Source organism: Taurulus bubalis (assembly GCF_910589615.1).
Source record: "Taurulus bubalis genome assembly, chromosome: 12".
Lineage (NCBI taxonomy): Eukaryota > Metazoa > Chordata > Actinopteri > Perciformes > Cottidae > Taurulus > Taurulus bubalis.
In genome coordinates, this window is record NC_136600.1 from 18,384,809 (window position 1) to 18,411,460 (window position 26,652).

The window sequence follows — 26,652 nt, forward strand, 5'->3', positions numbered from 1 at the left end:
ACCATGTACTAGAACACAATTTAAAATGAAACAGAAATAGCTTTGAGCAGAGATTCAAATATATTAAAATAATACAAATATATATATATATATATATATATATATATATATATATATATATATATATATATATATATATATATATATATATATATATATAATGCTGCTTTGTCTGTGCTCCTTTCATGATCAAAACAATCCACCAAGCAAAAAAGATAATCCAACAAGTCAAAGTATGGGTGTGGGGTACAGGTTTCTCTACATTGTAGTTTGCACATACACAAGTCCAAAGGAGGTACATTTATAGTCATGTTCAGTGTGATGCATACCAGAAGGTTTTACGAGGGCGTGGACACAACTGTCAATGAAATGCTCTTTTGGAATCCTTTAAACATAAACTGCAACTGGTTGCGCAGTCGTAGCTGCAGGACCACTTTAACACCTGAACAAACATGATCAGTATGCTGCTTTGTCTGTGTTCCTTTCATGATCAAAAGAATAACACCAAGCAAAAAGGTAATCCAACCTGTCAAAGTATGGGTGTGGGGCACAGGTTTCTCTACATTGTAGAGTGCATAAACAAAAGTCGAAAGGAAGTAAAGGTATACAGTCATGTCCAGTGTGACTCCTCCTCCTCTCCTTGTCATTATTAGACGGTCCGAGCAAGTGATGTATTTGGTACAAGGGAGTGGACAAAACTGTCAATTAAAATATATATATTGTTTTGGGGAAAACTATTAAACTAAACTGGTTGCTCTGTCCAGCAGCTGCAGCATCATCCCATCAACCCCACAGTAACACCAGAAGACATTGTGTAACACAATACTTTCATGCTCTATGTCAGGATACAACAAACCGTGTGTTTATAAGTCAGAGTCTGGTCTGACGCATCCTCACTGAACCCAGCGTCATTTATTTACAGTGTCTTTCCTCACTCAAATGGTTAAACTGGACAGAACAGTTAGGGTTTTTTTTTATAATTGTCTGACATCTAGTGGTGAATTAAAGGCATGAACGCCTTCTTAAAGTACAACATCACCACATGTTTATGTTGCTTCCTTGTTGGCTGCTGTGGCCATTGTGGCATCCAATTTACTTAATTTATGGCAATCCCAAAAAACTAAAACAACGCAAATGGCCAACGATGGAACAATATCATATTCAAGTAAAAGTATTGCCACTTTATTCTTTGTGAAATATGTATTATAATGATTTATAATTACTTGTTTGAATTTGAATTAAAAAAAAGTCAAAAGTAGTCAGTTAAAATGGTGAGGATCATTTTGATACGTATGATGACATGATACTATTGTTAAATTCGAGATCACCTTCATGCTACAAAATAAATTACATTAAATGTCAAAGTACACACCAGGGAAACAACACCACACCATAGAGTTATAATGTTCAAACCAGCAATACATTCCAGCACTTTGCAGTAAGTGCATACAACGTATTCATGAAAAAAAAAAAATGCACCTTCCTCTGTATACCTTTACTAGAATTAACCAGAACATATGACAATTAAATACAATTGACACACAATAAATACAAAGTCAATGGACACCGTGGAGGTTGCAAGCATTATTTTAGCCGCAAAAATTAAATAACTTGACACTTCTGAGAGAATCAACAGGAATAAAACACCAAAGACAGACAACACAGAGATGACTCTACAGCGGGTGCAGGCACCAACACATTTCACCGTTTTTACTGGGTAGGGCGGACGTAAGCCACGTTACTATTCATAATGACATCCTGAATGCTTTGCCTGTCTATACTGACCACTACTTGCAAGTCCCGGCCCATGTGCATCACAGCCATTACATTGAGTCAGCATGCACAACGCCAGGGCCCTGGTCAACCTAATTGGAACAGGGCCCTGATTAAACTGCCCGTGTTTGCCCGTGTTTACATGTCAAAACGACTGCACCGGAAAACCTTTTTTTAACAGTATCAAATGATGCTATTTTTTCCGTGACATGTTTTGTTATTCAGATAATTGACTTGTGCAGCATTTGACACTGCTTTCTTTAAAGGCTTTAGCAGTGAGTTGGTAGTCTATAACTGGGATTGCCCTTGATGGGTTGCCTCTTATTTGTCAAGCAGACAATGCTTCGTTGCTTCAATTAGCAATTACATTTCTTCACTGACCTGTGGTGTGCTCCAGTGCTCCAATTCTATTATCTTCCATTAGCCCCTTGGTTATTGATTTAGTTGATGCAAGTTTGTGATCAAATAATATTCAAGTGCATCTTTTTTCGAACCTTACAGTGTTGTTCGAAAAAAGATGCACTTGTATATGTTCGAAAGCAAAAGGCCTTTCTCACACTACATGTTGACTTGTCAGAGAAACCCAATGTCCCCTCTAGGGCCTCAAACCCTGAACCCTCAGGGACTCACTGACCTCACCTGTTAAACAGCACTTTGCTGCAACACATCACGTTACCATGTCAATGTCAAACACATATTGTGTCTAATTGGGGGTGTTTATTCTATACTTTACGTCTTCCAGGCTAATTTCCTTACAAGATGAGAGGTCATTTCACATAATCTATTTACTTATTTTTGTCAAAACAGTTTCAATAACAAAACAAAATGTTTGATAAATAACTCTGTGTGAGATATATATATGAGTAAATGTAATTTTCCAGGCTGAACACACGTGTCGTCCTCTTTTTTCTTCTTTTTTTTACATCTCCAGACTTCCACTGGTTACCCCATGTTTAAAGTCACATTGCAATGAATTGTGGGTAATTCCCTTGGGCAAAGTCTGCATCTAATGCTGACTTATGGGAATGGTTCATAACAGGCTCAAAAATCAGGCTGAAAAAGACAGAGGGCTTTTGTACAATCATTGCCAACAGGCAAATAATAAAAAAGTGACTTGCTGTTTTCAAACATCTTATATGACTAACATTGTGTGCCTTTTTGTAAGTAAGTACAGCCTAAAGGGCTGTACTTACTGATGGATCATTGGACCTCATGCTCTGCAGTGTGCCATGTCCTTTGCCTCTGCACTTTGAACTTCTTTTCATATACATGTACTTTCTGTTGAATTATGCGTTGGTTGGTGCAAGAAGCGTTAAGTCCCTTTAAAGATGTTCGTACTTGGAATAAAAAGCTAATAGAGATACTAGAAGAATAAATTGGAAACACAGAGTAATGAACAGTTTGGCATCTGGAGGAGGCCATGAGAAAATCACCACTATCTCCAAAAATCATACATCTTCACACACCACTTTGCATAGGTGGGACAGAGGTGGAAAGGGTCAAAACCTTTAAATTCCTCGGAACACACATCAGCGAGGACCTCACCTGGTCTCACAAGGCACTGCAGAACATTAAAAAGGCCCAGCAGCGACTGTATTTCCCAAGAAGGCTGAGGAAATTTGGCATGCCACCCAAAATTCTCAGTAACTTCTACAGATGTACGGTGGAGAGCGTCCTTACCAGCTCCATCACAGTGTGGTATGGAAGCTGCCACTGCCCAGGACAGGAAGGCACTATATAAAAAAAAACAGTACATCTCAGGAGCAGCTTTCCCCTCTCTTCAAAACATTTACTCCACTAGGGTAAGCAGGAGAGCAGCCCACATCATCAGGGACACAACACCCCCCCCCCCCCCCCCCCAGCACAGACTCTTCTCGCTCCTGCCATCAGGCAGACGCTACAGGAGTCTGAAGTCCAGAACCACGAGACTGACGAACAGTTTCTACCCGCAAGCCATCAGGCTGGTGAACATTGGACATTGTAGCAATGCATAGTGCACTTTATACACTGAGCAATACTAATACTATTTTCATATTTTAATTATTATTATTATATTCATTATTATTATAGTTAATAATTATATTATATATTTATAAATTTATAAATATATAATATATATATTAATTATTATTATATTATTATATATTCTTTTTTGTGCAATACTGTTATATCTTTTATATTTTGTGCCTTATTTCTTTTTCTTTTTTTTTTACCTTAAGTTTATTCTAATTCTGTGTGTTAGGAGAACCCAGCAAAATAAGCATTTCATTGTATAGAATAACTCTGTTATCTGTGCATATGACAGTAAAACATCTTGAATCTTGAATCTTGAAACCCCACCACATCTTCACTGCAGCACTTGAAAGCATGCTCATTTGGCACAACCCCAAACCCTTAACTCATGACATACAGGCATGTGTTGCTGCACCCAAGTCCAGGCAACATCTGAGAACCAGCACATTCCCATATTTAATCTTTTATCTACCTTATTTGAACATTTTGAACATTCAAGAAGTATTTATGGGTGAACAGCACACCTGTGATGTGAATCAATGAATCAATACTTTCTGAGGTACTTTTCTTGAATTGGCAGAGCTTTGCTCGACTATAAAGGTTCCATGTGCACAAGAAATAGATGGTGCAGAGCGTTTATAACAATAGGCAACCGGAAGAAAACTCCCTGATGAATTATAAATGAGAGTATTTTTGTCCCTGATATAATAACAGAGTAATCAAACAAACATACGGTGATATCGTGTCAAAGGTAGTTTTTACTTGAGAATCTGGCACCCATATGTGCTACAACATTATACTCTTCATCACTTTCTGCACTTCTTCTGTGCATGGAGCACGAAACACTTCTCACAGGACAATGAGAGGCCGACGACGAGGGAAAGAAACTCTTCAAAGTCCACCTTAGAATCTCCGTTTTGGTCCAGATCCTTCCTGATCTTCTCCACAGCCTTAGGGTCATTCTGGGCCTGAAAGAGCAAAAGCAAGAGTGACAAGTTCAGGTTGCAAAAAGTAGCCACGGTAAATGATGTGCATTGATTAGAGATTAGATTTAAAAGGAAAGATTCATACTTGCAGGAAGCTGGGCAACTCCGTCTCTATTAGTTTGCTCAGTTCTTTCTTGCTTAAGGTCTTTCCATCACCGTCCTCACCGGCATAGCGATGGAAGATGGTAATCAGGGACTCCATGCACTTCTCTAACTCAGTCATGGCTGCAGAGGTGAGGACTGAGAGGAGGAAAGACACGTCTGGGCAAGAATTTCTCTGGATGTATACTGTTTTCTTTACTGTTTCTCCACAGCTGTTGTAAGTTACTGTGCAGAACAACATTTTACAAACGGATAAGCATAAAAAATGATTCTCTGTTATAGTTCCAACTACCAGATGATAGATCAAATAGGCTTGGACCTTAAATAACTTTCAACAATAAAGCAGAAATAACTGTAAAGTGGAACTTTTTATTCAGTTACTTTTTAACTTCTACTTAAGCTAAGTAGGCCTAAAGGTTGTATTAAAGCAGAAGGCTACTCAGTGGTGGAAGGTAACAAAATGCATTAACTCAAGTACTGTACTTAAGTGTACTTTTGAGGTATTTGCATCAATAATTATAAATCAATGACATAACACACAATTCTGATATGGGCCAATGCATTCGGCATGAGTACTTTTACTTTTTTACTTCAGTAAAAGGTCTGCAGATTTAATGCACTTCATCCAGAAATAACATATTGTTCAGAGAGGATTAGGGTGTTGGTCTTGCTGGCACTCAGAGCACATTCTTTGACTATTAGACTTCCCTTATGGCTCATAAACTACACTCCTTATCTCGAGCCTCCCACTCTCGCTCTGCCTTTTCCCTCCATTCGACCATTTTTGGGTTGAGTTCCAAAATAAAAGGTGCCTTTACGAAAATGGAAGACAAAGAAGGAAAACTACGTTTACCGGGAACAGAGGACGAGGCGCGACTTATCAGAGGAAAGTCAGCGACATCGACCAATCCCATAAGAAAAAGTATGAATACAGACACAAAGTGCAACAAAAAGCATCTTTTGAGTAGCCTCAAACTATACAGCAACTTAGATGAATAATCTTCTTCACGTAAGAAAACGTTTTCTGTCTAAACACAACTTATAAATAAAGGCAATACAACAGTGCGCAGAAAGAACATAGTGTCTAAGTAATTATAATGAACTCACCAGGTCACAAACAGGCAGAAACTGTAGTTTGAGATTCAGGGAAGAGTGCAGGGGCTTACTGGAAGTTTATTCAAGATTTTATACTTCACTGGGCAACGCCCAATATTATGGGAGGGGGATACAGAGAGAGAGAGAGAGAGAGAGAGAGAGAGAGAGACAAAGATACAGACAAAGAGAGAAAGAGAGAGAGAGAGAGAGAGAGAAAGAGAGAGAGAGAGAGGGGGGAGAAAGAGAGAGACAGACAGACAGAGAAGGAGGGAGGGATAGATATAGAGACGCAGAGAGATAGAAAGAGTAAGTGAGTGAGTGTGCAAATAACATGAAAATGGCTGCATGAGCAAACACTATCTCTGCCCCGGTTTCCGCACAGGACCGTCACCGTAAGCGACGCAGACATCTTTCAAATGCGACACTTTCTTTAAATACCAAAAGAAAAGCTGTTAAAACCGTTTTCCCTTTGGAGTTGTAACGTCCACATCTGGAAAATCTGCCAGCAAAAACATCTGTTATTTAAAGTTCTAATATGAATCATAATGAATGTGGCAACGCCAAAGCAATATGAGGCAAATTAGTCGAATGACACGCATATCTTCTGATATGATGCTAGGACATGCTGAGTCAGGGCAGGTCTGGGCCAGAATGCCAAGTCAAGATCGTTAGTCAAAATAATGGTCTTTTGTGCTCTGGAGGCATCTTATGATTCAGTTTTCAATTGCATAATCTGTTGGATATATCTTTCAAAAAACACAATTAATAAAATGACTTAATGCGCTTGTTTTCATGGTTCTCTCTGATGCCAGTGATTAAAGTATACATCGACGACAGAATACACATCCGTTCGTTCTTAAAGCCTTTGTTTATCTAAGGAAGCTTCTATTTGTCAGGAATGCCCTGATCACACTGAGCAACACCAGGAAGCTGACTAGTGATCTGTTGGCCACGGAGCAGCTCCACTGGAACTGTTGGGAGCCTAATCTTTAGGCCACCATTGCCCAATAATAACACAATATTGCAAATATATGACTCTATAAAACATAAATACATTTTTGACAAATATTCCATGCCTTACTGGTACTTTTCTTTTTTTTCACCTTGACTAAATAGATCTAACTGACCATCACTCACCTCTCTTCAACGTACAGCAGCATCACTAGATGCATTTTAAACAACAGTTGGTGAAATAGGAGGAAACAAGTTACTTTTCTATCCCTCCCCTGCTTTTTCCTACAACAGTTTTTCAGCTCACAATTTTAGGATACACCTACCTGAGCAAACACACGGCCACTAGTTTGAAAGAATGCAATCACAGTCAAAGTCTTTTACAGAGTTTAATTACAAAATGAATTAAACAAAAAAGCAACTTTATGTGCTGATGAATACACAGATAACATGTTTGAATCTCTGTGCAATCAGTGTAAAAAGAGGGCTGAGGAAAGGTTATCAAAGGAATGTGACAGCCATTAGGCTTTTTGTATGGCCTTGATTCAAATTGAGATCGCTGTAAAAAATTAAAAAGTAAATATGTTGTAATCATGGTTTCAAAGTTGTAGTCATTGAACTGATCATAACTTCCCAAGTAATCTTTAAAAAGCCTGCAGAAATACACCTAGGTTTTTGGATTCAAGACAATAATACAAAATATGAAACGGCTGTTGCACTGGCCATCAGCAGCTGAGTAATATTAACTGATTTACTGAATGCAAGTGGGATCCAACAGATTCATCAGTTCTTCCTTTTGCCCTTGCTGGCAGCTTTTGCTGGGGTTGCTGCGGGAGCAGCTGCTTGGTAGAGAGCTGCCGATACTTTGTTGATGTAGTACAAGGCAAAGAGGGAGAATATCAGGCTGGAATAGAAAGAAGAAGAAAAAGCAATGAAATAAAATACATTTGACAACTACTTTGAACTGTGTTGTATGAAGTTGAAGAAGTTATGGGTGCTCTGCAGAGCCGTGACGTGACATACCATGTGGTGACACAGACACGGTGCACCAGACCAGAGGCAAACAGTGACAGGCACAGGCACAGCAGAACTGGAAGTTGAAAGAATTAATAACAAAAGTGAGGCACAGAGTCGGAATAATATATCAAAGCACTGACACTGTGGGCTAATCCCAGATACATTGCAAGATGGTATATTAATTATGATAATGAATTGCATCACTGAATAAGTCACAAACCAACTGTGTATTAAACGGGTTAACTCCTGCTAGGAGAGGCTGGCATTATGATGTTCAGATATGCTTTAACAATCAAGGATGCTCAACTTTCAGTGTGAACTGAGCAAACACTTGACTTGGCAAATCATAGGAGAAATTGTAGGCTATACATCATGTAAAAACAGCATGAGTTTGATTTCAGTGCTGTCGCTACTTACTCTCTGGGAATATCTTGGCTTGGAATCCCTTCCCAAAAATCAGATTTTCCATATTATTAAATGCCTGGAAACAAAAGTTAAGGTGGAACTCTCCTCAGTGGCATCTGTACATTTACATGCACACAAGAAACACGGTTGCTCAGAGAAATCAGATTAGGTAGAACATGGGAAGCAGCATTTTGCTGCAGGATTTGTAAACAAAAGACAACGACAGCATTGGAATGCTCATAAAAAAAGAAGGTATTTTAACAAATAATGAAATCAAGAATTGTGTAGTTGAATGATTAGCAGTTCAATAGGATACAGTGAGGGAGCAGATGAAGAGGACGGAGCCGAGGAAACCTCCCAGGATGGTAAGCCACTCAGTGGATCCCAACTGCTTACTGAACATCTGCATCCCAGCGAAGACCAGCACTGACAGCAGACTGGACAGGACCAGAGAGGTGCCTGTGTTCACTGCTGCAGGGAACATACAGTGTTTATTGGATGACTCCAACGCTGATGCAAAGTCCTAGGATGCAGTAATATACCGGAGAAGCCAGTTTCGGAACAGGATACTTCAACTTGAAATCGACATACTTAAATTACTTACTATACTTACTCTGTTGACTTAGTTAGTTTCAGCTACTGAGACGTCTAATAGTATATGTTAGGATAGTATATGCTTGAATTACTCTCTGCTGCATTTTAAGCCCCGATATCATCAATTCAGAAACACATCAACTTCAAAAGCAGTTAAAAAATCTCAAGACTCGATGGGCCGACGCTTCATAACGTAACGCCACGTCAGTGCTCGTTCACAGACGTTTCCGTCAAATTGCTGTTAGCTCTAAGCTAAACAACGGACGTTAGCCGCAAACACATCGGGCTAATGTAACGCTCTAAATACACAGTGTAGTGATATATGCATGTTTTTTTACAGTAGGCACATGCATTTACAGTGAAACATTGCAGCGGGACTGCTCTCAGTCCGTGTCTACACGTCAGCTAGCTAGCTTGGCCATAGAATTGGCCGCTGGAGATTTTTACAAAGTCTCTGCGAAAACAAACGCGTTTCGTGAGTTGACTTGAATGCCAAATTAATCATTTAATACATACCCATGGTTTGATGTTAATTAAGAGTCCCTGTAGTCAAACAAATGTGAATTGGGTTTAACTTGGTTCAGACAGCTAATTTGTCATCGGCTCTAGGAACTAAAAAAACGTTCCCACCCGGACCAAATGTCCGGGGGGACCAGTGGGCGGAGTCGTGGATGGCGGAAGAGAGAAACGTAGCTGGTAAGACTGGAATTTCATTTTAAATCTGCTGAATAAACCAGCTCTAAAAATCATGGCACATTTGTCTCTTATTTCAGTTTAGTATAAATATGTTTTAAATAAATAGAAATGTATCAATAAATGACAAATCTGAACTGAATATGAAACCATATTATCCTGCAGAAAGAATTTTGCTTATTCTGTAAATGAGTGTATTATCCTTACCAGCTTCGTTAAATGTTTTATTCTGCTGTGTTTGAGTCTTTGTTCAAAAAAGTTAAATAATGAATAATACTAATCTAACATATATATACTGTTTTATACCTACTTTATTTTCCCTTTCTGCAACCCATCTCTTTTTTAATATAATGTTGTAATTGATGAAAACCCTGGTTGTGGTCAGGGTCTGCTAATCTGGGTGAAGGAGTATTGGTACAGGGTAAGCACTGTGAAACAGATGTGCCCGAGTGACTTGAGTGCCAAAGAAAAGACAATATACAGCAGTTTAAGAAATAGTTTACGTGTATTTGTATTTGAGCATTCTAAGACATCCACTGTAAACTTTTGAAACATTTCTTGATTGTTTCTTTTTCCACAACATTGTTATATATATACAAGTGTGTATGTATAAAAAAAAATGCAGCAAGCGGCTTGTCCCTGTTTGTTGGTGCGCTGTATGCACTTAATACAGTAGTGCCATCCATTCCTCTGTACCTCATTAATGAACCACAGACCTTCTGGAGCTACAGTCTCTTCCCCTTCTGATTGGTCTCTTGTTTGAGACTCACTCACACTAAATTGTTGCATTTCACATGAGTACTTTCTTTCATAATGGCTTCTTCTTCAGTCCAAAAACAGCTATAAACAGAAGAATCTCCACAAAAGCAGGAAGCACACTGGAGGGAGAGACAAAGAGAGACAGAAATGTAGAGAAAACAGTGCTTAGTACTACTTTCATGCATTTATATGTCATAGTTACTAATACGTCATCAATTATAGAGGTTCTATTACTTTGCTATCCGAAAGTTGATACATGCATGCATATCAACACGCACTCAAGCACAAACCTGCAGATGGAAAAAATAACCCAATATGTCCAGCATTCCCACTTCTCAAACACAAAGAAAGATAAAGATACGGATGCGCTGCAGTGGACAGCCAGTGCTGGGTTTAATATCGGTCAGGGAAAAAAAATGTTTTTGGAAAAACAAAACAGACGATACTAAGTATACAGTATATACACTAACCTGCAAATGGCAAGGATCCACCAGTAGATGTCACACTCCCACTGCTCAAATAGAAAGAAAAGCAGAGCCACTGAGGCACTGGCATGGACTCCTGTTGCTATAGTAGACGAATAGGCCAATAAACAGGAGTTTGGAGTCATGGAATTGTAACCGACAACTAGAGTGACTTTTTAACACCACTAATCTATTTTTATACTACCAATTTCCTTGCTCTTTTTGAGGCTGTCATCAATTCTAAGCCCAAATTATATCCCACCTCTTTCTTTTTCCAGAAGACAAATGTCATTGTGAAGTCAGAAAGGAAACAAAGGGGGAGAGAGAGAAGGGTGTAACTAGCAACAAAGGCCCCTTGCTGGAATTGAACATATACCAATTATATCGTCATCCTTTTATCAATCATCATCAATGAGGGACCAACAGCATCAGTCTGAAGGATACACAGGAGACCTTGGCTGCAGTTGAACATGGACACTCCTGAGAAGAACCCAGCTAACTCTATGGCGAACAGACCGAGGGTGACTGCCAATGCCACCACCAACCTGCAACAAAGAGAGACACATTAGAGGGTGTGTATGCCTGTTGTGTTGGGGTGCTTGAAATTGGTCTCTGTCTCGTCTCAACCGTATTTATACTTGGCCTTGTCTCTGTCTCAGACAAGGAGGATTATATTTCAAGGCCGGTCAAGACCACAACATTGAGGACATCACTAAATTGCCTCTGCGTAGTCTGTTCATTTTTAACATCATTACTGTGACTGCTAAATGAAAACAAAAGAAAGCACATATTCAATTGACCTCTGCAAAGCCTTTTGATTATTTTCTCAAGACATTTCTCAGGGATGGAACACTTGTGCAGTATGAAGGCAATACAAGAGGTGAATGATTTATGTGGGTGTGTTTATAGGAATGTGGATCTTTCACATAAATCTGTGCATGGTTCTCGGTTTAGGTGGTCTTGACTACAACCTTGCTACATGGGTCAAATTTATTCCGACTGTGTGTGTGTGTGTGTGTGTGTGTGTGTGTGTGTGTGTCAGAATTTCCTTACTTCTGGTCTTCATCGTCATACTGCTCTTGCGTGTAATCCAAAGGCAAGCAAGCCTTCACGTTGTTTTCCTAGAAAACAATTATTTCAGCTTTGCATGAAAAACACTAACTTGCATAATCGATTCAACATTAATGCGAACTTAATATATCACTCAGTGAATAAAACCTGTTTCTTACCCTCGACCAAAAGATTGTAATAACGATGACAAAGTGAGCTGTGATGGTCAAGAACCGGGCAGGCACGAGGCTGCTGACAGCCGACATACCGAGCAACTACCTGCCAAAACAGACGAGTACACTGAAACACAAGGCGCAAACAAAGGCTGCGTTATTTGTGCCCTGCTCATTTAGCATTTGCACTTAGCGGCAGTCTGACACATACGCGTACGTTAACTTTATCCAAGGCGAATATAAGCCACACTTTGCGACGTTGAAGTGCAAACAAATTATAAATATTGAACATATCGTAACTAATGTTTGAGTTACTTACTATTACGACCAACACAACCAATACATAATATATGCACACTATTGCGCCTGAAGACGGTTGCTACAACATCCAATTTGAGCTGTGCATTCTTAATTACAGTCCGGTTTCACTAACGACCAATATCCAAAGGTTCCGGGACACGGACAACAATTGAGAGAGGACCCTTCACGTGTTTCTACACAACACTGCCCTCTAGCGGTACTACGAAAACTGGGCCACAACCAATTGGACATATTTATTTTAGACACGCACCTTTGAAAACAACAACCAGGAGATTAATTTGGACTAACTGCAAAATAATAAATACATGTAATAATATATAGCAATAAGGAAGCGATACGATTACAAAAATATTAGTTCTTATAAAAAGAAAAATACTGGGCATTAACTGCTGGTTTAGACTTGACCGGACGGGATGTTTGTACATGGTCAAAAATGCAAATATTGAAGAAGAAAAAACAACTCAGTATAATAATGCTGTAATATAACAATACTAACATTTAACAATGTAACATCTTTACTGATTTCTTGGGCAATGCGGCTGTGATACAGCTTAAACTAGACCTTACCAAACCCCCCTCCCATCCTATTTCTACACCGAGGTGAGTCGCTGCTTTGAGACAGACACAGAGTCCGCGTGCGCATACCAGCTCACACTGAGCAGAGAAAACCCACAGACGCAAATCTGTTGTGGCGGTTCACCAATTACGGTCCAGGGTCGCCTTCTCCTCGGCACGACTGACATCCCTATCCCCGTCTTTCCCCAGAATAAACAGGTGTAGCTGTTGTATCGCAGTGCCGCTGACATCTTTGAGGTAACGTTATGGCTGAAGCAGAGTTACAATCCTTCACCTCTATCATGGACGCTCTGGTTCGCATTAGTGTAAGTATGAGGCTCATTTTATTACGCTATTTTATCTTTTTAAACTGTGCTTATTTTAAACATGATACCACCATTATCTTTTGTCCTCCACCCTCATTTAATCCAATCATTTTGCCATATGTCCTCTCGACCCGTCTGAACTCACAGGTTGCGTCTGTGAAAAAAGGATTGTGATGCATTTCTTCAGTCAGAGCATTTTTGGGGGAATTAATATAATCAAAGACAGGTTTGCTTTTTGGCAAAGCTCCCGCACTGTGGGCGGAAACATGCAAAGCAAGGCCAGAAATCCTCGTCGGCTATACCCAAACGTTGTATCAAATAACAGGGTGGATGTTTGGCGATTATTATCCACAAGTATGTTCAAAGCTTTAAACGCTTTCGGGCCGCAGACGATGGGGCAGAACTAATGTGTGCAGTTGTCATAGAAACGGGATGCTGCGTTTAGTACACCGGAACTGGGCCTCAGCAGCCAGCAACGCTTTGAAGCAAGGTCTCAGCAGCAACAACTGAAAGCTATATTCATTTTATTGATTTGTTTTCTCCCTTGGAGGAGTGTAATACTCTGTTATCGAACCATGGTATCCTATGCGATAGAGTTGAGTTAATTCTCTACCTGGATCGTTCAAAGTAGGTGAAGCTCCTGACAGGCTAACACCTGAAGTCAGGGAAAGCTATTTTCTCCCCCACATGTCCCCTCCCTGTGCTCTACATCAAACATCAGTACATAACCAGTGTCGGTTGCCACGCCCCTTCTCGCTCTCGACTCCTACACATCTCATGCACTTTTCTTTTTATACAAGTCCCATGTACTGCAGAATGTAAACAGCAGTGGATTCTTTTTTTACTCTGGTGACTCAGCCTTTATCGAATCTGACTCCTCACTCAGTTCTCTTCTTGAACCTCTCCCCTCCAGTCCAACATGAAGAGCATGGAGGTGGAGCTGCATTGCCCGGTGTGCGATGAGATGGTGAAGCAGCCCATCCTCCTGCCGTGTCAGCACAGTGTGTGTCTACTGTGTGCGGCGGAGGTGTTGGTACAAAGAGGGTATCCTCCTCCAGACCTCCCTCCAGAGCCCAACTCGCCGGCCTCCACTCCCAACACTCGCTCCCCACGACAGGCTCGAAGACCCCCACCCAGGACCCCTGACCGCCTGGATCGGGTCCTCAGAACAGGTGGAGAAAGGATGTGGAGATTATAGGTGTGCGTGTGTGTGTGTGTGTGTGTGTGTGTGTGTGTGTGTGTGTGTGTGTGTGTGTGTGTGTGTGTGTGTGTGTGTAAGTGAATTGTGTTTCCTCCAAAGTGAACTAACTTTTAATTATCACATTTATTTTTATATATGTGAGGGACAACTACGAGTTCTGCTTTTTTTCTCATGTACATCTCTATCCATGTCTCCTTCTCCTTCATCTCCCCTCCTTTACACCTGCGTCCTCCTCTCAGTGTGCGGGACACACCCAGGGCGGAGACGGAAGGACCCGGCCCCTCCCCCCATGTTGTTCCCGTGTCCTTGCTGTCAGCAGGACGTGGAGCTCGGAGAGAAAGGCCTGACAGACTGCCCCCGCAACCTCACACTGGAGCGCATTGTGGAGAGGTTTGTATGTAGATACTGTATAACATACTGTGTGTAATATACTGTATAATACACTGTGTACTACTATGTGAACTATACTGTGTAATACACTGTAGCAGCGTCACAGGTGCAGTCAGGTGTAATAAGAGCTGACACTGCAGGCACAAACCTGTCTTGTGCTGTGTTGTTATTTCACCCCATGGTAATTTCTCATCATCAGCTCACAAACAGAACTCATAAAGATCCTACAGGCAAAAAAGACAGGCAGCGTCAATACTGCCTTATAAATGAGACAGTACATAATTAGCTAGCAATGAATCTTTCCTTTTCTCCTGATCAAAGACTGACCCTAAGAGCAGATTGCAGGGGCAGCTTAATTGTATTGCGCAACAACAACTGTGGCAAAATTGTCCAATTCAAACCAAACTTATGTTGAGGAAGTTTGAAGTGAAGTCCTTCTCATCTTCCTTTAATGTTAATCATCCTCTTTTCTTATCAGTTAAAACTGTGAAGATCAAACTGTAAGGAGCTGCTTTGGGGAAAGTGCTCTGAGATGGGCAGAGTGTTTGATGAGTGCAGCTGCTGATTCCCTAGATACGAGTTGTGTTGGTCGGGAAAGTGTGACGCTGCATGTTTTACTGCGCAAGTTGCAGCAACAAGGCAGCTGGTGGTGACGTATCCAGGTCAGGCCGTTACAGAGTTGGACTCCTAGCTACTAAAAAGAGAGCAGGGCAAATTGGGATGAGCTCAATCTTCCTTTACTTGAGTTTTATGGACTCCTCCTTTCCTGCTTTCATTTTTTCCCCTGCTGCATACTTGCTGTAGCCGTGCCCTTATCTCCCTGTTCCCCTGTCTGCCTTTAGGTACAGGCACACAGTGAGCCTGGGCAGTGTGGCCATCATGTGTGGTTTCTGTAAGCCTCCCCAGTCGCTGGAGGCCTCGAAGGGCTGCGCTGATTGCAAGTCCAATTTCTGTAACGAGTGTTTCAAACTCTATCACCCCTGGGGAACCCCTCGAGCTCAGCACGAACACATTCTACCCACCAACAGCTTTCGGCCCAAGGTTTGTCTGTTTTTGTGTTTTCTTCATAGTATGCAGTAGCTTCTCTTCTATTGGCATTGTGCCTTAACCCTCTTTCGTGCTCCAGGTCCTAACATGCACCGAGCATGAGCAGGAGCGACTGCAATGGTACTGCCGTAACTGCCAGAGGTTACTGTGCCCACTTTGTAAGCTCCGTCGGGTCCACCATGGACACAAAGTGTTGCCTATGGCACAGGCCTACCAGGCCCTTAAGGTGAGTCAGCTTCAACTGTGTAGAGATCTCCATGTTCGCAGCCTTGAAATGTTAACTCTTCTGTTTTGGTCTTACAGGAAAAGGTTATCAAGGAAGTCAACTTTGTCCTGTCCAACCAGGAGACAATACAGACTCAGATCACTCAACTGGAAGCTGCCATCAAACAGATGGAGGTGAACTATCATGTCTCTGCTTTGTCAAAGTACCCGTTTCCTCATCATATTCTATGTCCAGAAGTAGTGAGAGAATCTGCTGCTATAATTGGGTTCAATGGTAATGACTATCCCATGTGGCTAGCAGTGGGTCAACACAAACCAGGGCTCTCAAGTGTCACGCATTGAGCGTGACTGTCACGCATTTCGGTCTTAAGTCACGCCCTCCCGCCACACATCGTATTTGTCACGCTGAAAAAAACCTCTAGGCTATTTAATGTGCCGCAGCGCGCAAACATGACCTGGTCGCGCTGCCCTCACCATGGAGGAATCAAGCACGTCTCCCCCGAATCCCCTGGACTCATCAGCCAATCAAAAAAAAGAAATGGGCTACACGAATAGACAATCAGAAAAACGTATCTGTTGTATCTGGGTGAAATGTAATCCAGCAACCAATGAAAATGAAGTTAACAATAATAATAATATGGGGGGGAGGGAGGCTGGTCTGTGGGCATACGGAGGCGCGGAGGGGGGGAGGGGGGTGGGGAGAGGAGGAGGGGAGGAGGGGGGAGAATATGTCACTCTTACCTGTCTTAAAAACTTGAGAGCCCTGCAAACAATAATTACTTTCCTTTTGTATAACAAGCTGAAAGCACTGACGGTTACTTACAAAAAGCAACATCACACTGTGGTTTAGAGAAAGCTACTTGTTTATTGTGCTTCAATTCAATGGGAATCCATCCTCAGCCCATCCTGCCAGTTTACTGTATCTACAAATGCAGCTAAAGGCACATGCAGTGTTAGTGGGCCCTCTAGAGGCCAGGGGCTTTAGTGCAATGACACAATTCTGTGTTGGCAATAGCTAAGACGTTGTCTCTGTGTTTGTCATTCCTAATCTGCCATTGCTTTTTAACTCAGCACTTTCTCCCCACTCTGTCTCTCTCCAGGCGAACAGCGCAGTGGCTCTGAATCAGCTGACCCACTGTATCCGAGAGCTGGGAGCGGCTGTAGCGGAGCGGCAGGGGGCTCTCGCTCTGGTCCTGGAGGGATCCCGCAGCAGGAGGGAGGATGCCCTGTCTGTCCAGGCCTCAGAGAGGCGAGGCCTGCTGGAGCACGCTGGCCTGATGGCCTACACACAGGAGCTGCTCAAGGAGACCGATCCACCCTGCTTCGTACAGGCTGCCCGAGTCACCCACAGCAGGTAACACATATTCAGCTGAATCCTAACCTTTGGAGGAGTGAATTGGTAAGATTTAGCTTCCTGACGTCTCTTTCTTTCGGTGTGTTTCTCCCCCTCCAGGCTCGTGAAGGCCATAGAAAACCTCCAGTGTTTCTCTCTCTCAGCTGATCCCTCCTTCAGGAACTTTCACCTCGACGCATCCAAAGAAGTCAAGCTCATCCACAGCTTGGAGTTCATACATGGTAGGCTCGTTTGTTTCTGTGATATAAACCACAGAAATAAAACACGAAAATATTCTTTATGATAGTAAATGAATGTCACCACATGTGTTGCTTTGTGTCCTCCACAGCCCCGCTGGCTCCAGTCATTGACACCCAGAAGACCCTCGCGTATGACCAGCTGTTTCTGTGCTGGCGCCTCCCTCAGGACTCGGCCCCAGCTTGGCACTTCTCCGTTGAGTACCAACGGCGAGCAGGAGGCGCTGCAGCCACTTGGGGCGGCACCAGATCTCCTGATGCTGAAACAGCATGGTTGCGTTTGGAAGAAGTGAGAGGAACCAATGCTGTGGTTAATCGGCTGCAGATGGACAGTGTATATGTGCTCAGGGTGAGAGGCTGCAACAAGGCCGGGTTTGGAGACTACAGCGAAGAAGTTTACCTCCACACTCCTCCAGCACCTGGTGAGATATGGACGTCTATTCTTTTACATCACATTTTTTATTTTTATATTTCTTTCATTACAAAAACACTTTCCATTCTTTTAAAAACAAATGAGGCCATTCCTTGTTTCCAATGCAGTTTCACTGAATTCATTGCAAATAATTGTACTGTAAATAGCTTGAAGAATAAGTGATATGCCTTAAGAATCAATACACTTATATGTTTCTATTCAAAAGAAGTTAGTTTGCATTGGTAACAAAGAAAATACTCTTCAAATAGTTAAGTTTGATTTTTTTCCCGGTATTGCGATTTCTTCAATTGGGTAACTAATCTTGATATTTTACTTTTCTCCTCATCCTTTTGTTTTCTCTTTTCCCATTTTTTATTTTAGCTTCAGCACCACTCTTTTTTTTCTATTCTGCATTTCAGTTTCATCCAGACTCTTTCCTCACTGTCCTTCTGCACACAAACAATAAATTGTTCCTTGATATTGTCCTGTGTTCCCTTTTAATGTTAGTTTGTCACAGCCCGACTCAAGGGCTGCGTTAAAGTAGGGAGCCTAAACGAGTGTATAAATAAATAGTACACATTTATTTAAAACTTAAAACAAACAAACATGGAAGTCAGTAATTAGTCATGTAAGCCTGTATGGAAAGTATAGAACAAACAAAACAGCAGAAAGGGAAGTGAGCAGGTGCTCTTATAACAGGAAGCACAGCAGGCACAGGTGTGGCTCATTACGCTGACGACCCAGATTCTGCAAGTCAAAGAACAGGGACACCTAGTGGAGTGGAGGGGTCATCACATGCTACATAGCTCTTTCTTCACAAAACCTGATCGGTTGAACGTTACCTTTACTCTGATTCTCACGTTTCCTCCTCCTGCCAAGGCCACCCCATCCTACTTTTCCTCTTGAATACACTTTTTCTCCTGATCTGCCTTTTATTATGTGTTCTCCTCCCACATTATGTGATCAGACTTGCTGTCGCCTGACTGTCACAGCTTCAGGATCTAACCCTTCCTCCCTCGTGACTCCTTTCCGTTACCTTCCTTGCCATCTCTCTCCCTCTTCACCCCTCCTTTCCCTCATGGTATGCCTCCTTTTCCTGCCCCCTTAGTGTTGAGTTTCTCCTTGGACTCACGCTGGGGGTTGCATGCTGACAGGCTGGCATTGGGTAGAGGCCAAACTTATGCTCGCAGTGTGCCGGGCCTCTCCCTCCTGCAGGCGGCCGACCGCACGCTCACGTCTTGCCACTTGACTTCTGACCTACTGGTGGCCGACTTGGCTGTCAGTCAAGGCAGACACTACTGGGCATGCTCTGTGGAGCCGGGTTCCTACCTGGTGAAGGTGAGAGGGATGCTTGTTGGTCAGTTTGGATTGGTATTATAATGCGTTTTGTATATATGGAATCATCTGTACCTTACATGCTGATTCAAAATGGATGTAACCAAATATGTCTGTCTTTGTAGGTGGGAGTAGGACAGGAGGCTAAGCTACAAGAGTGGTTTCATCTCCCTCAGGACATGTCCAGCCCTCGGTAACTACATCGCTCTCTCTTAGAAATAGACTTTAGATTTAAATTTCAGTTTCTTATGACAACAAATATTGACCCACAAATTCACATATGAATGAAAATTGGTCACTGATTCTAAGGGCAGTAGAACCAGTGTTGGTTCTGGCCCATTTAACCCCCAGTGAAATGAAGGAAATTGAATGAATACCTATAGTGACAAAGTGACTGAGTACCCAAAGGTACTGAGATGGACAAAAGATTCTGCCTCAACATGCCTCTACTAAAACCTTCCCCGCGATTGGAAATATTTTCGCAACAGCAGCATTTATAGATACAGGTAAGCAATAAAATAAAAAAAATAAAAAAATGCACAACACATACAAAAATAGAGTAGAATAATAAGAAAAATGCACAATATATACAACAAATAGAATAGATTAATAATATTAAATTAAGCTAACAAAACAAAAAAACAGTAGTGCAAAGATGTGGCCAAAATTCGTGATGAATATAAACAATGTTTGACATTTAAATTATTGTTTTTTATAGCTAAATTCATCATGTTTAGTGAGTGTGGCTCATCTCTGGCTCCAAGCAGAGAGAAAGAAGATCTGAAGTTCCAGAAACCTTTATCAGCCTGCAGAGCAATACATATTAATCAAAACGCTTTAATATAGTGTAATACATCTAGTTATAAATAATCGGAAACCTGTCACTGAAGCCTTACACATGTGAAGCAATCTCCTGAATCTGTACATTTACTGGAAAAAAAGGAAGTTTCTACAGTAATGCTCGCTCAGCTGGTAGAGAAACTGTTCTACTCCCTCGTGTGTTCTTTGTGTTTTCCCTCAGAGGGCTGTTTCATCCATGTGGATCTTATTGTGAAATGTCTGTCTTGAATGAGACTAATACAGTCTGTTAAAGACGCTAGTCAGAGCATGAATTCATCAAAACTTCTCAGCAAAGGAAATCAGTCTTATAAAGACAAAAGTTTTCCAAGTGACACTTGGTTCTTCTTTCAGGACAAAGTTGAAAACATTTGATCAACTTTTAGGGGTTGTTTCCCCTTCAAAACCGTAAACCATGGAGATAATCCATTAAAAACCCTCAATCAAAACCCTTTAATATTGTGTGCATTTTAGGAATTGAATTTGTTAGCTCTTAATAGGAGATCAAACGTTCTCAAAAGATCAGTATGAGCTCCATCAGCAGCTGCTGACAGGTTCAAACTCCTCTGCAGCGCTGACAAAGTCTCTGAGTGTTTTTATGAAACAGACGGATTCATTAGGCTCATTCATTACAGGCTTTTCACAATAAGCGATACCTTAAAGACTCCAAAGGCTGACAGAAGGAGAACACAAACCACACCATTGGGATTTGTACTCACAACCCTCCGACTGTGAAGCAGTTTCCCCACAAGCTAAGCTATCAGGACTCTTATGCACATCTGCCACAGTCTCTGGTGGATGCCAAAAGCTACCAGCCAGTTAATAGAATAACATTGTGTTTTAAGCGGGCGAGTGAAGCAAATCTAGCAGCTACTTGCATATTCCACCAGCATTTGGCTGGTAGTTGGTGCAAATGTCCAACCCTGTTCTTTTCTATTCCGTGTTTTTAATGGATTATCTGCAAGGTTCATTTTGTTTTAAGGGGTAACAGAAGGAAAATACATGAAGGAAGGGCGTGAACCCACAATGTTGAGGGAACTCATTGACTCGTTTTCACACACACAATTCACGTAACAACACTGTAAACATAGATCATATGTTGCCGTGCATATTGGAGTTGCAACACAGCTGTATGACATAAGGTCACAATGTGAATGTTTTTAGAGGCCAGACAACCAACTTGATAATATGAATTAAAAAAAACAGTAATATTACTGTTTTCTGTTCTTGCTTTTCAATGATTGTTCAATACATTCAAATTCAATACAGGTGCAAATAGAAGCTAGCATTGCAGAGTATACAGTAGAGTATTGTATTTCTTCAGGCCCTTGTATTCAAACTTTTAAAATATTAGATAAATGTTCCTCTTTGCTTCGTTCTTCTTTTGCTGAGTCTAATCTTTTCCTCCCCCCAGCTGCGACCCAGACAGTGGCCATGACAGCGGGGCAGAGGACGGCCAGGACTCTCCTCCCTTCTGCTTCCTCACAATAGGCATGGGCAAGATCCTGCTTCCTCAAGGACATGGTCACACTCAGAGCCAGGCGGACAGCCACAGCCAGGTGGGCGTGCACTCCCACAGCACCAGCCATAACCTTCCTCACCCTCACACCGCTCCTCTGCCACCCCGACTGGGAGTGTGTCTGGACTGTGACAAAGGACTTGTCACCTTCTATGATGCCCACTCGTTGAGGATCCTTTGGGAGGGACACATGGACTGTTCAGCTCCAGTGTGTCCGGCCTTCTGCTTCATCGGCGGAGGAGCCCTGCAGCTGCAGGACCTCGTGGCAAATCGGAGCATCGAGGAGCCGTCACCACGGAGGGTAACTATCCAAACCTGTGCAACGAATCTCAGCAAATAAATTGTGGCGAGACACTTTATGGGGCACAGTTGACTCAGCAATCAAACCTAATGTCAGTATGGATAAATGTGGTTTATATTCACCACTTAATGTAAGTCAATAATGAATTGCCTTGATCCTGTTAAACGTTGATGCTTGATTGAACTGTCACTGCTGAATATGGTTGTGTTTTCCCTCTCAGTGTGATTGTTGAGATCTTAATATGAATATCTCGTGTTCTTTTTGCATATACACTTGGCCTGGACATGAAATCTGTCTTTTTGGCTATTTATTTCCTGCTTTCTTTCTTTTCAATTGTGTAATGCTCCTATGGACTTTGTGGCTGAAGTGATTTTAGACTATGCAGAATTCTGTTGACAGGGTGAGTAAATCCCCTTTATAACAGGTTAAATCTGTTTGCAATGTAAAAAAAAGTCTGATCTTCTCTTACACTGCATGCAAGTGTAACTAGGATTCAAAACTTACATATATGCAGATAACTGACTGTCACCTTGTAAAAGCACCTCAGATGTACTGTATGTCTACTTTTATATATGTATTTGTAATGTAGCTTCAACAATTGTTAAACATGTCAGAATTACAGAATGTGAATATTCTTTGATGTTGAATTGTAAAGTTCGGTTGGCTCACGTCAGGATAACGCGTCTCTGTGTCTTAACAGTCCCAGGTGGTATTTTATATGGTCGTTGTTTTGCATTTCAAAAATAACTTTTGTGGCATTTTTGGCTGGGTAAACACGCTAACAGTTGCCTCAATGTTTTCAAAAGAGAAGAACCATGTTCTCATAATGCTGTTCGACTCAATAACATGTGAATACATTTCAGTGTTTTACATTTGGACGAAAGGGAAAAATACAGATGGCCTGCTACGTGTTTGAGGGATTTGCAAGAAAGTGGATGGATGAAGTATAATGAGAAGAGGTCTGGTTGACTTCACTTTTTTCCTACTACAACTGACAGTAGCTCATTTACTTGACTAAGCTGATAAAGTAATGTAAGAGCCCAGTAATGTATAATTTAAGTGCAAGAGATTGTCTATATTGTAATATTTTCAAATCGACTGGCTCTGTCTGTATTTTGATATAAAGTATGATTTTCTGATGTGTGTGTGTGTGTGTGTGTGTGTGTGTGTGTGTGTGTGTGTGTGTGTGTGTGTGTGTGTGTGTGTGCACACTGGCTGTGACCGTCTCTGACGACGCGTCTCGACTCCTCTTCCTGTGTTACAGCACAGCACTTGAATGACTTCAGACTGTAGCATCCCAGAAATAGATTGAGCCTTGGCTGGCAGATTGTTTCTATCATGTCATGAGAAAAACAATAAATGACTGATAACTGTAACACGGACTCCCTTTGTGTCATATAATGACCAATAATTACTGTGATGCCTTCCGAAGTCACATAGAGCAACCCCTTCTCCCATGGTAACCAAGACACTTTTTCTTTTGTGAATGTCCTCTTGATTTGTATTTTTGACAGGCTTTCTTGGTTGTAAACCTATTTTATTTTCCTCATCGCCAACAGTTGGTTTAATTGGAGCGTGCTATAAAGTTGTCACATTTTGATTGACTGTAAACAGCAGTGCTCTAGAAGAGATTAAATAAAACAGACTCTCCTTGTTTAAATGTCATGGAGTGCGTGGTGCACGCCTGCATGTAAGGGCAAGCGTGCCCTTAATCACTCAAGTGTGCCAGATCTAACAGGTTAAGGGGATCGTTTGTGCCACGGGGTTTAAATATAACCAACCTATTTTGTACAGAAGGGAGACACACCTCAGGACACAGGGCGGTATTATATGTGAGCTCCAGACACGAGAGGGGACGGTTCAGTCGGTGAGCCGGTTGGACTTGTTGTAGAACATCGTCTCCCAGACAGCGGGACAGAGGTGAAAGAGTTCAGTATAGCTATTGTATAACACCTGGATAGTTATGCATTTGTTAAGGTCTTTTTACATCAACAAAGAGATGTTGCAATCAAACCAGTGTTTGTGTTCCCTGTAAGTATGACTTGTCTGCTGCAGGAGTATGCAATAATAATAATTAACCTGTAGGGGGCGACATTGTTTGAGCATTGTTGATTTCCTCTGTCTGAAACATTAGCCATCAACAGGTGCATTATTGTGTCAACACTAACTTGTCTGGTCACACATCTGTAATGACAAGTCAAATATAAGTTAAGAGTGCTATTCTTTATGCTATTCATTGTGTTACACATGGATGGATATTTCTCGCCCTCTGCTTATTCCTATCTCCCATTTGTTCTACTTTATTTATTTATTTGTCATTGCCAATACATATAAATGAAGATTAATTATAATTTACACATGCTAGTTAGGTTGACTCATTTTTATGTGCAGTCCCTTGACAAAATGCACCAGCACAGTTCTGCAGAGAGTCACATATGAATCACACTTATCTACATTGCCTTTACACCACATGTACCAAATGAGACATCATAGAAAGAACAAGACTACATTAACACCACATTCGTCCCAGTATTATTCTAAACTAGTATAATTCAAACTTGCAAAATGTGCCATTGAAACAGCGTTTTACTTCAGTGTTTTCTCTCTAGCTCTGCCTCCTCCGGCTCTGCTGGTTGCATCATTAACAGCTCCGTCTTGTGTTCACTTGTTTACGCGACAGAACTCCTCCACACAAACATTACGCCACCGTTCGTCTTAGTGTTTGCACGCAAGCGTGTTGATGTGAAATCCACCCAATTTTCCATATGAATTTTGTTTTGAGATGCTATTGTTCCTGTAATTTGTGTAATTTGAGTTGATTGATTGTCTGATGATGAAAAAGATAATCAGAAGATAAGACGATTAAGCAACTCAGCTACAGTATGTGCCAATTACAGGGAACACCTAGAAGTTTAGAATTATCATGAATACAGATAGTGAAATTGTTGAAGACATTTTACTCATGCTTTTGCTCAAATGTTTCATATATCTCAACATAAACATATAGATGACATTTTTCATGGATAAAAATCCACTGTCACCGGCTAAAATAACCTGTTTTGAGTCTTTATCTTGGAGGAATCTCCTGTATTTGAATAGCCAATGAAGCTTTGTTTCTTGTGTTGGACTGAAACAAAAATGCTGAGTGCCATGCAGAATAAGTTCCACGCACATTGATATGTAGCACACTTTCAAATGTGCATACAGTGCAGGAAGCTGCAGAAATGTTTGCTAATGCAAGCACAGACTCCAAAGTCCCCAGAACAGCTGTGTCTCCTGTCTTTCCTCAGCACCTCTGCACATCGCAGCGGACGTGGACGTCCTGCACACACACTTCTCCTCCACCAACATGTAGGCCCCCGAGTAATATACAAGTCCCAACTATGGCCTTCCCTTTTCCTGTCTGTAAAACTGTCAAACGTTATAGTTCTCCACCGCTCGAAAAGGTTCCTGAACGTTTGTGTCTGTCACTGCAACGAAAATCACACACAAACACATGCAATTTAATCCAAATCCACTTCACATGGTTGCCACTCAAAAACTCTTCCAATCCACATTTACATATGTACACACACACACACACACACACACACACACACACACACACACACACACACACACACACACATGCGGCGTGTGTGTGTTCTGGATGGATGCCAAAATGAAAAAGCTTGCTCAGACAGGACCAAAGCTCCTGAGGCTCTGTGAGTATTTATGTGTGATTGTGTGTCATTTTTAGACTCGGAAGGCATTAACTCTCCTTAGTCCTTAACTCTATTGAACCACCTGTTTGCCTTGATTTAAAACTTTAACCTGCTTTGTGGGTATACACGCTATGTGAGTATTATAATTGATTCATAGAACATAACCAAGAAGAATAAGAAGTTTGTGAGATTAATGCAAATGTATTTATTTGGAACTTTTGGAGCCAGCTAAATGAAACTTTGAGTTCCAGTTGTGTCAAGCTCAGTTATTGAGTCTCTGAGAGGAAGATACCTGACAAATGATTTATATCTAAGGAGACATGTGTATGTTGATCCCCGCTGACAGTGTTTTGGTCCATAGGCTGTCCTCTGACAGATTAATGACTAGCTGTCCACATTTCACTTGGCTCACTGTTCCCATTCTTAAGGGCGGCAGAAGCAGAGAGGAGGAAGAAGAGGAAGGAGGAGGATGAGAGACAGGACATACTGAACCACACAATATAACCCTGAGTACACACCGGAGGGCTGCCTGTAAATCTATTTCCGTACAGAGCAAAGGTCTTTCAGCACCAACTGGTAACAGTTAAAGAGCTGGAAGCCCACATTTTTTTGCATTTTGATTGTGTGTGTTTGAGAAAAAGGAAGGTGGTCTTGCTGTGTTACCTCTGCTGCATGCATCCTTTCAGCTGTGCAACCACCAGGCCTTGAGCAAAAAAAAAAGCAGATTATAAAATCAAAACAAAGGGGAGGAGCCAGTAAAACTGAGAGTAGAAAGCCCGTCGCTACTCCTTGCACACGTTCCCCATAAATACCT

General features: G+C 41.5%; 4 protein-coding genes across 4 annotated transcripts; 1 reads left to right on the forward strand and 3 right to left on the reverse strand.

The window, feature by feature from the left end:
- Positions 1-4,526: 4,526 nt before the first annotated feature.
- Positions 4,527-6,098, reverse strand: LOC306744972 (protein S100-A1-like). The gene is made up of 3 exons (XM_079227684.1): positions 5,982-6,098; positions 4,858-5,012; positions 4,527-4,754 (listed from the first exon to the last, which is right to left on the reverse strand). Exons 2-3 carry the CDS (start codon positions 4,993-4,995, stop codon positions 4,593-4,595), a joined length of 300 nt encoding a protein of 99 aa, XP_079083810.1. The 5' UTR covers positions 4,996-5,012; positions 5,982-6,098; the 3' UTR covers positions 4,527-4,592.
- A 1,204-nt stretch (positions 6,099-7,302) lies between these two features.
- krtcap2 (keratinocyte associated protein 2) lies at positions 7,303-9,566 on the reverse strand. Its single transcript, XM_079227429.1, has 5 exons — positions 9,453-9,566; positions 8,659-8,813; positions 8,355-8,418; positions 7,944-8,010; positions 7,303-7,824 (listed from the first exon to the last, which is right to left on the reverse strand). Exons 1-5 carry the CDS (start codon positions 9,454-9,456, stop codon positions 7,704-7,706), a joined length of 411 nt encoding a protein of 136 aa, XP_079083555.1. The 5' UTR covers positions 9,457-9,566; the 3' UTR covers positions 7,303-7,703.
- A 569-nt stretch (positions 9,567-10,135) lies between these two features.
- On the reverse strand, positions 10,136-12,168 carry LOC306744501 (transmembrane protein 107-like; the record flags this gene model as incomplete). Its single annotated transcript, XM_079227159.1, has 5 exons — positions 10,136-10,507; positions 10,859-10,955; positions 11,297-11,397; positions 11,906-11,973; positions 12,082-12,168. The coding sequence occupies 5 exons, from the start codon at positions 12,166-12,168 to the stop codon at positions 10,438-10,440; spliced, it is 423 nt and encodes a 140-aa protein (XP_079083285.1). The 3' UTR covers positions 10,136-10,437.
- Positions 12,169-13,149: 981 nt separating this feature from the next.
- trim46a (tripartite motif containing 46a) lies at positions 13,150-22,173 on the forward strand (the record flags this gene model as incomplete). Its single annotated transcript, XM_079227922.1, has 12 exons — positions 13,150-13,277; positions 14,191-14,449; positions 14,718-14,868; positions 15,711-15,909; positions 15,995-16,141; positions 16,219-16,314; positions 17,241-17,494; positions 17,594-17,715; positions 17,823-18,152; positions 19,251-19,480; positions 19,603-19,670; positions 21,729-22,173. The coding sequence occupies exons 1-12, from the start codon at positions 13,218-13,220 to the stop codon at positions 22,171-22,173; spliced, it is 2,361 nt and encodes a 786-aa protein (XP_079084048.1). The 5' UTR covers positions 13,150-13,217.
- Positions 22,174-26,652: the final 4,479 nt, after the last annotated feature.

Coding starts and splice junctions, on each gene's coding strand:
- LOC306744972 (XM_079227684.1), bottom strand. CDS start 4,995: ATGACTGAGTTAGAGAAGTGCATGGAGTCCCTGATTACCATCTTCCAT. Junction 4,755..4,857: donor AGTTGCCCAGCTTCCTGCAA/GTATGAATCTTT, acceptor TTGCTCTTTCAG/GCCCAGAATGACCCTAAGGC.
- krtcap2 (XM_079227429.1), bottom strand. Junction 8,419..8,658: donor TCTTCATCTGCTCCCTCACT/GTATCCTATTGA, acceptor TTTTGTTTCCAG/GCATTTAATAATATGGAAAA. Junction 7,825..7,943: donor CGTGTCTGTGTCACCACATG/GTATGTCACGTC, acceptor TTTCTATTCCAG/CCTGATATTCTCCCTCTTTG.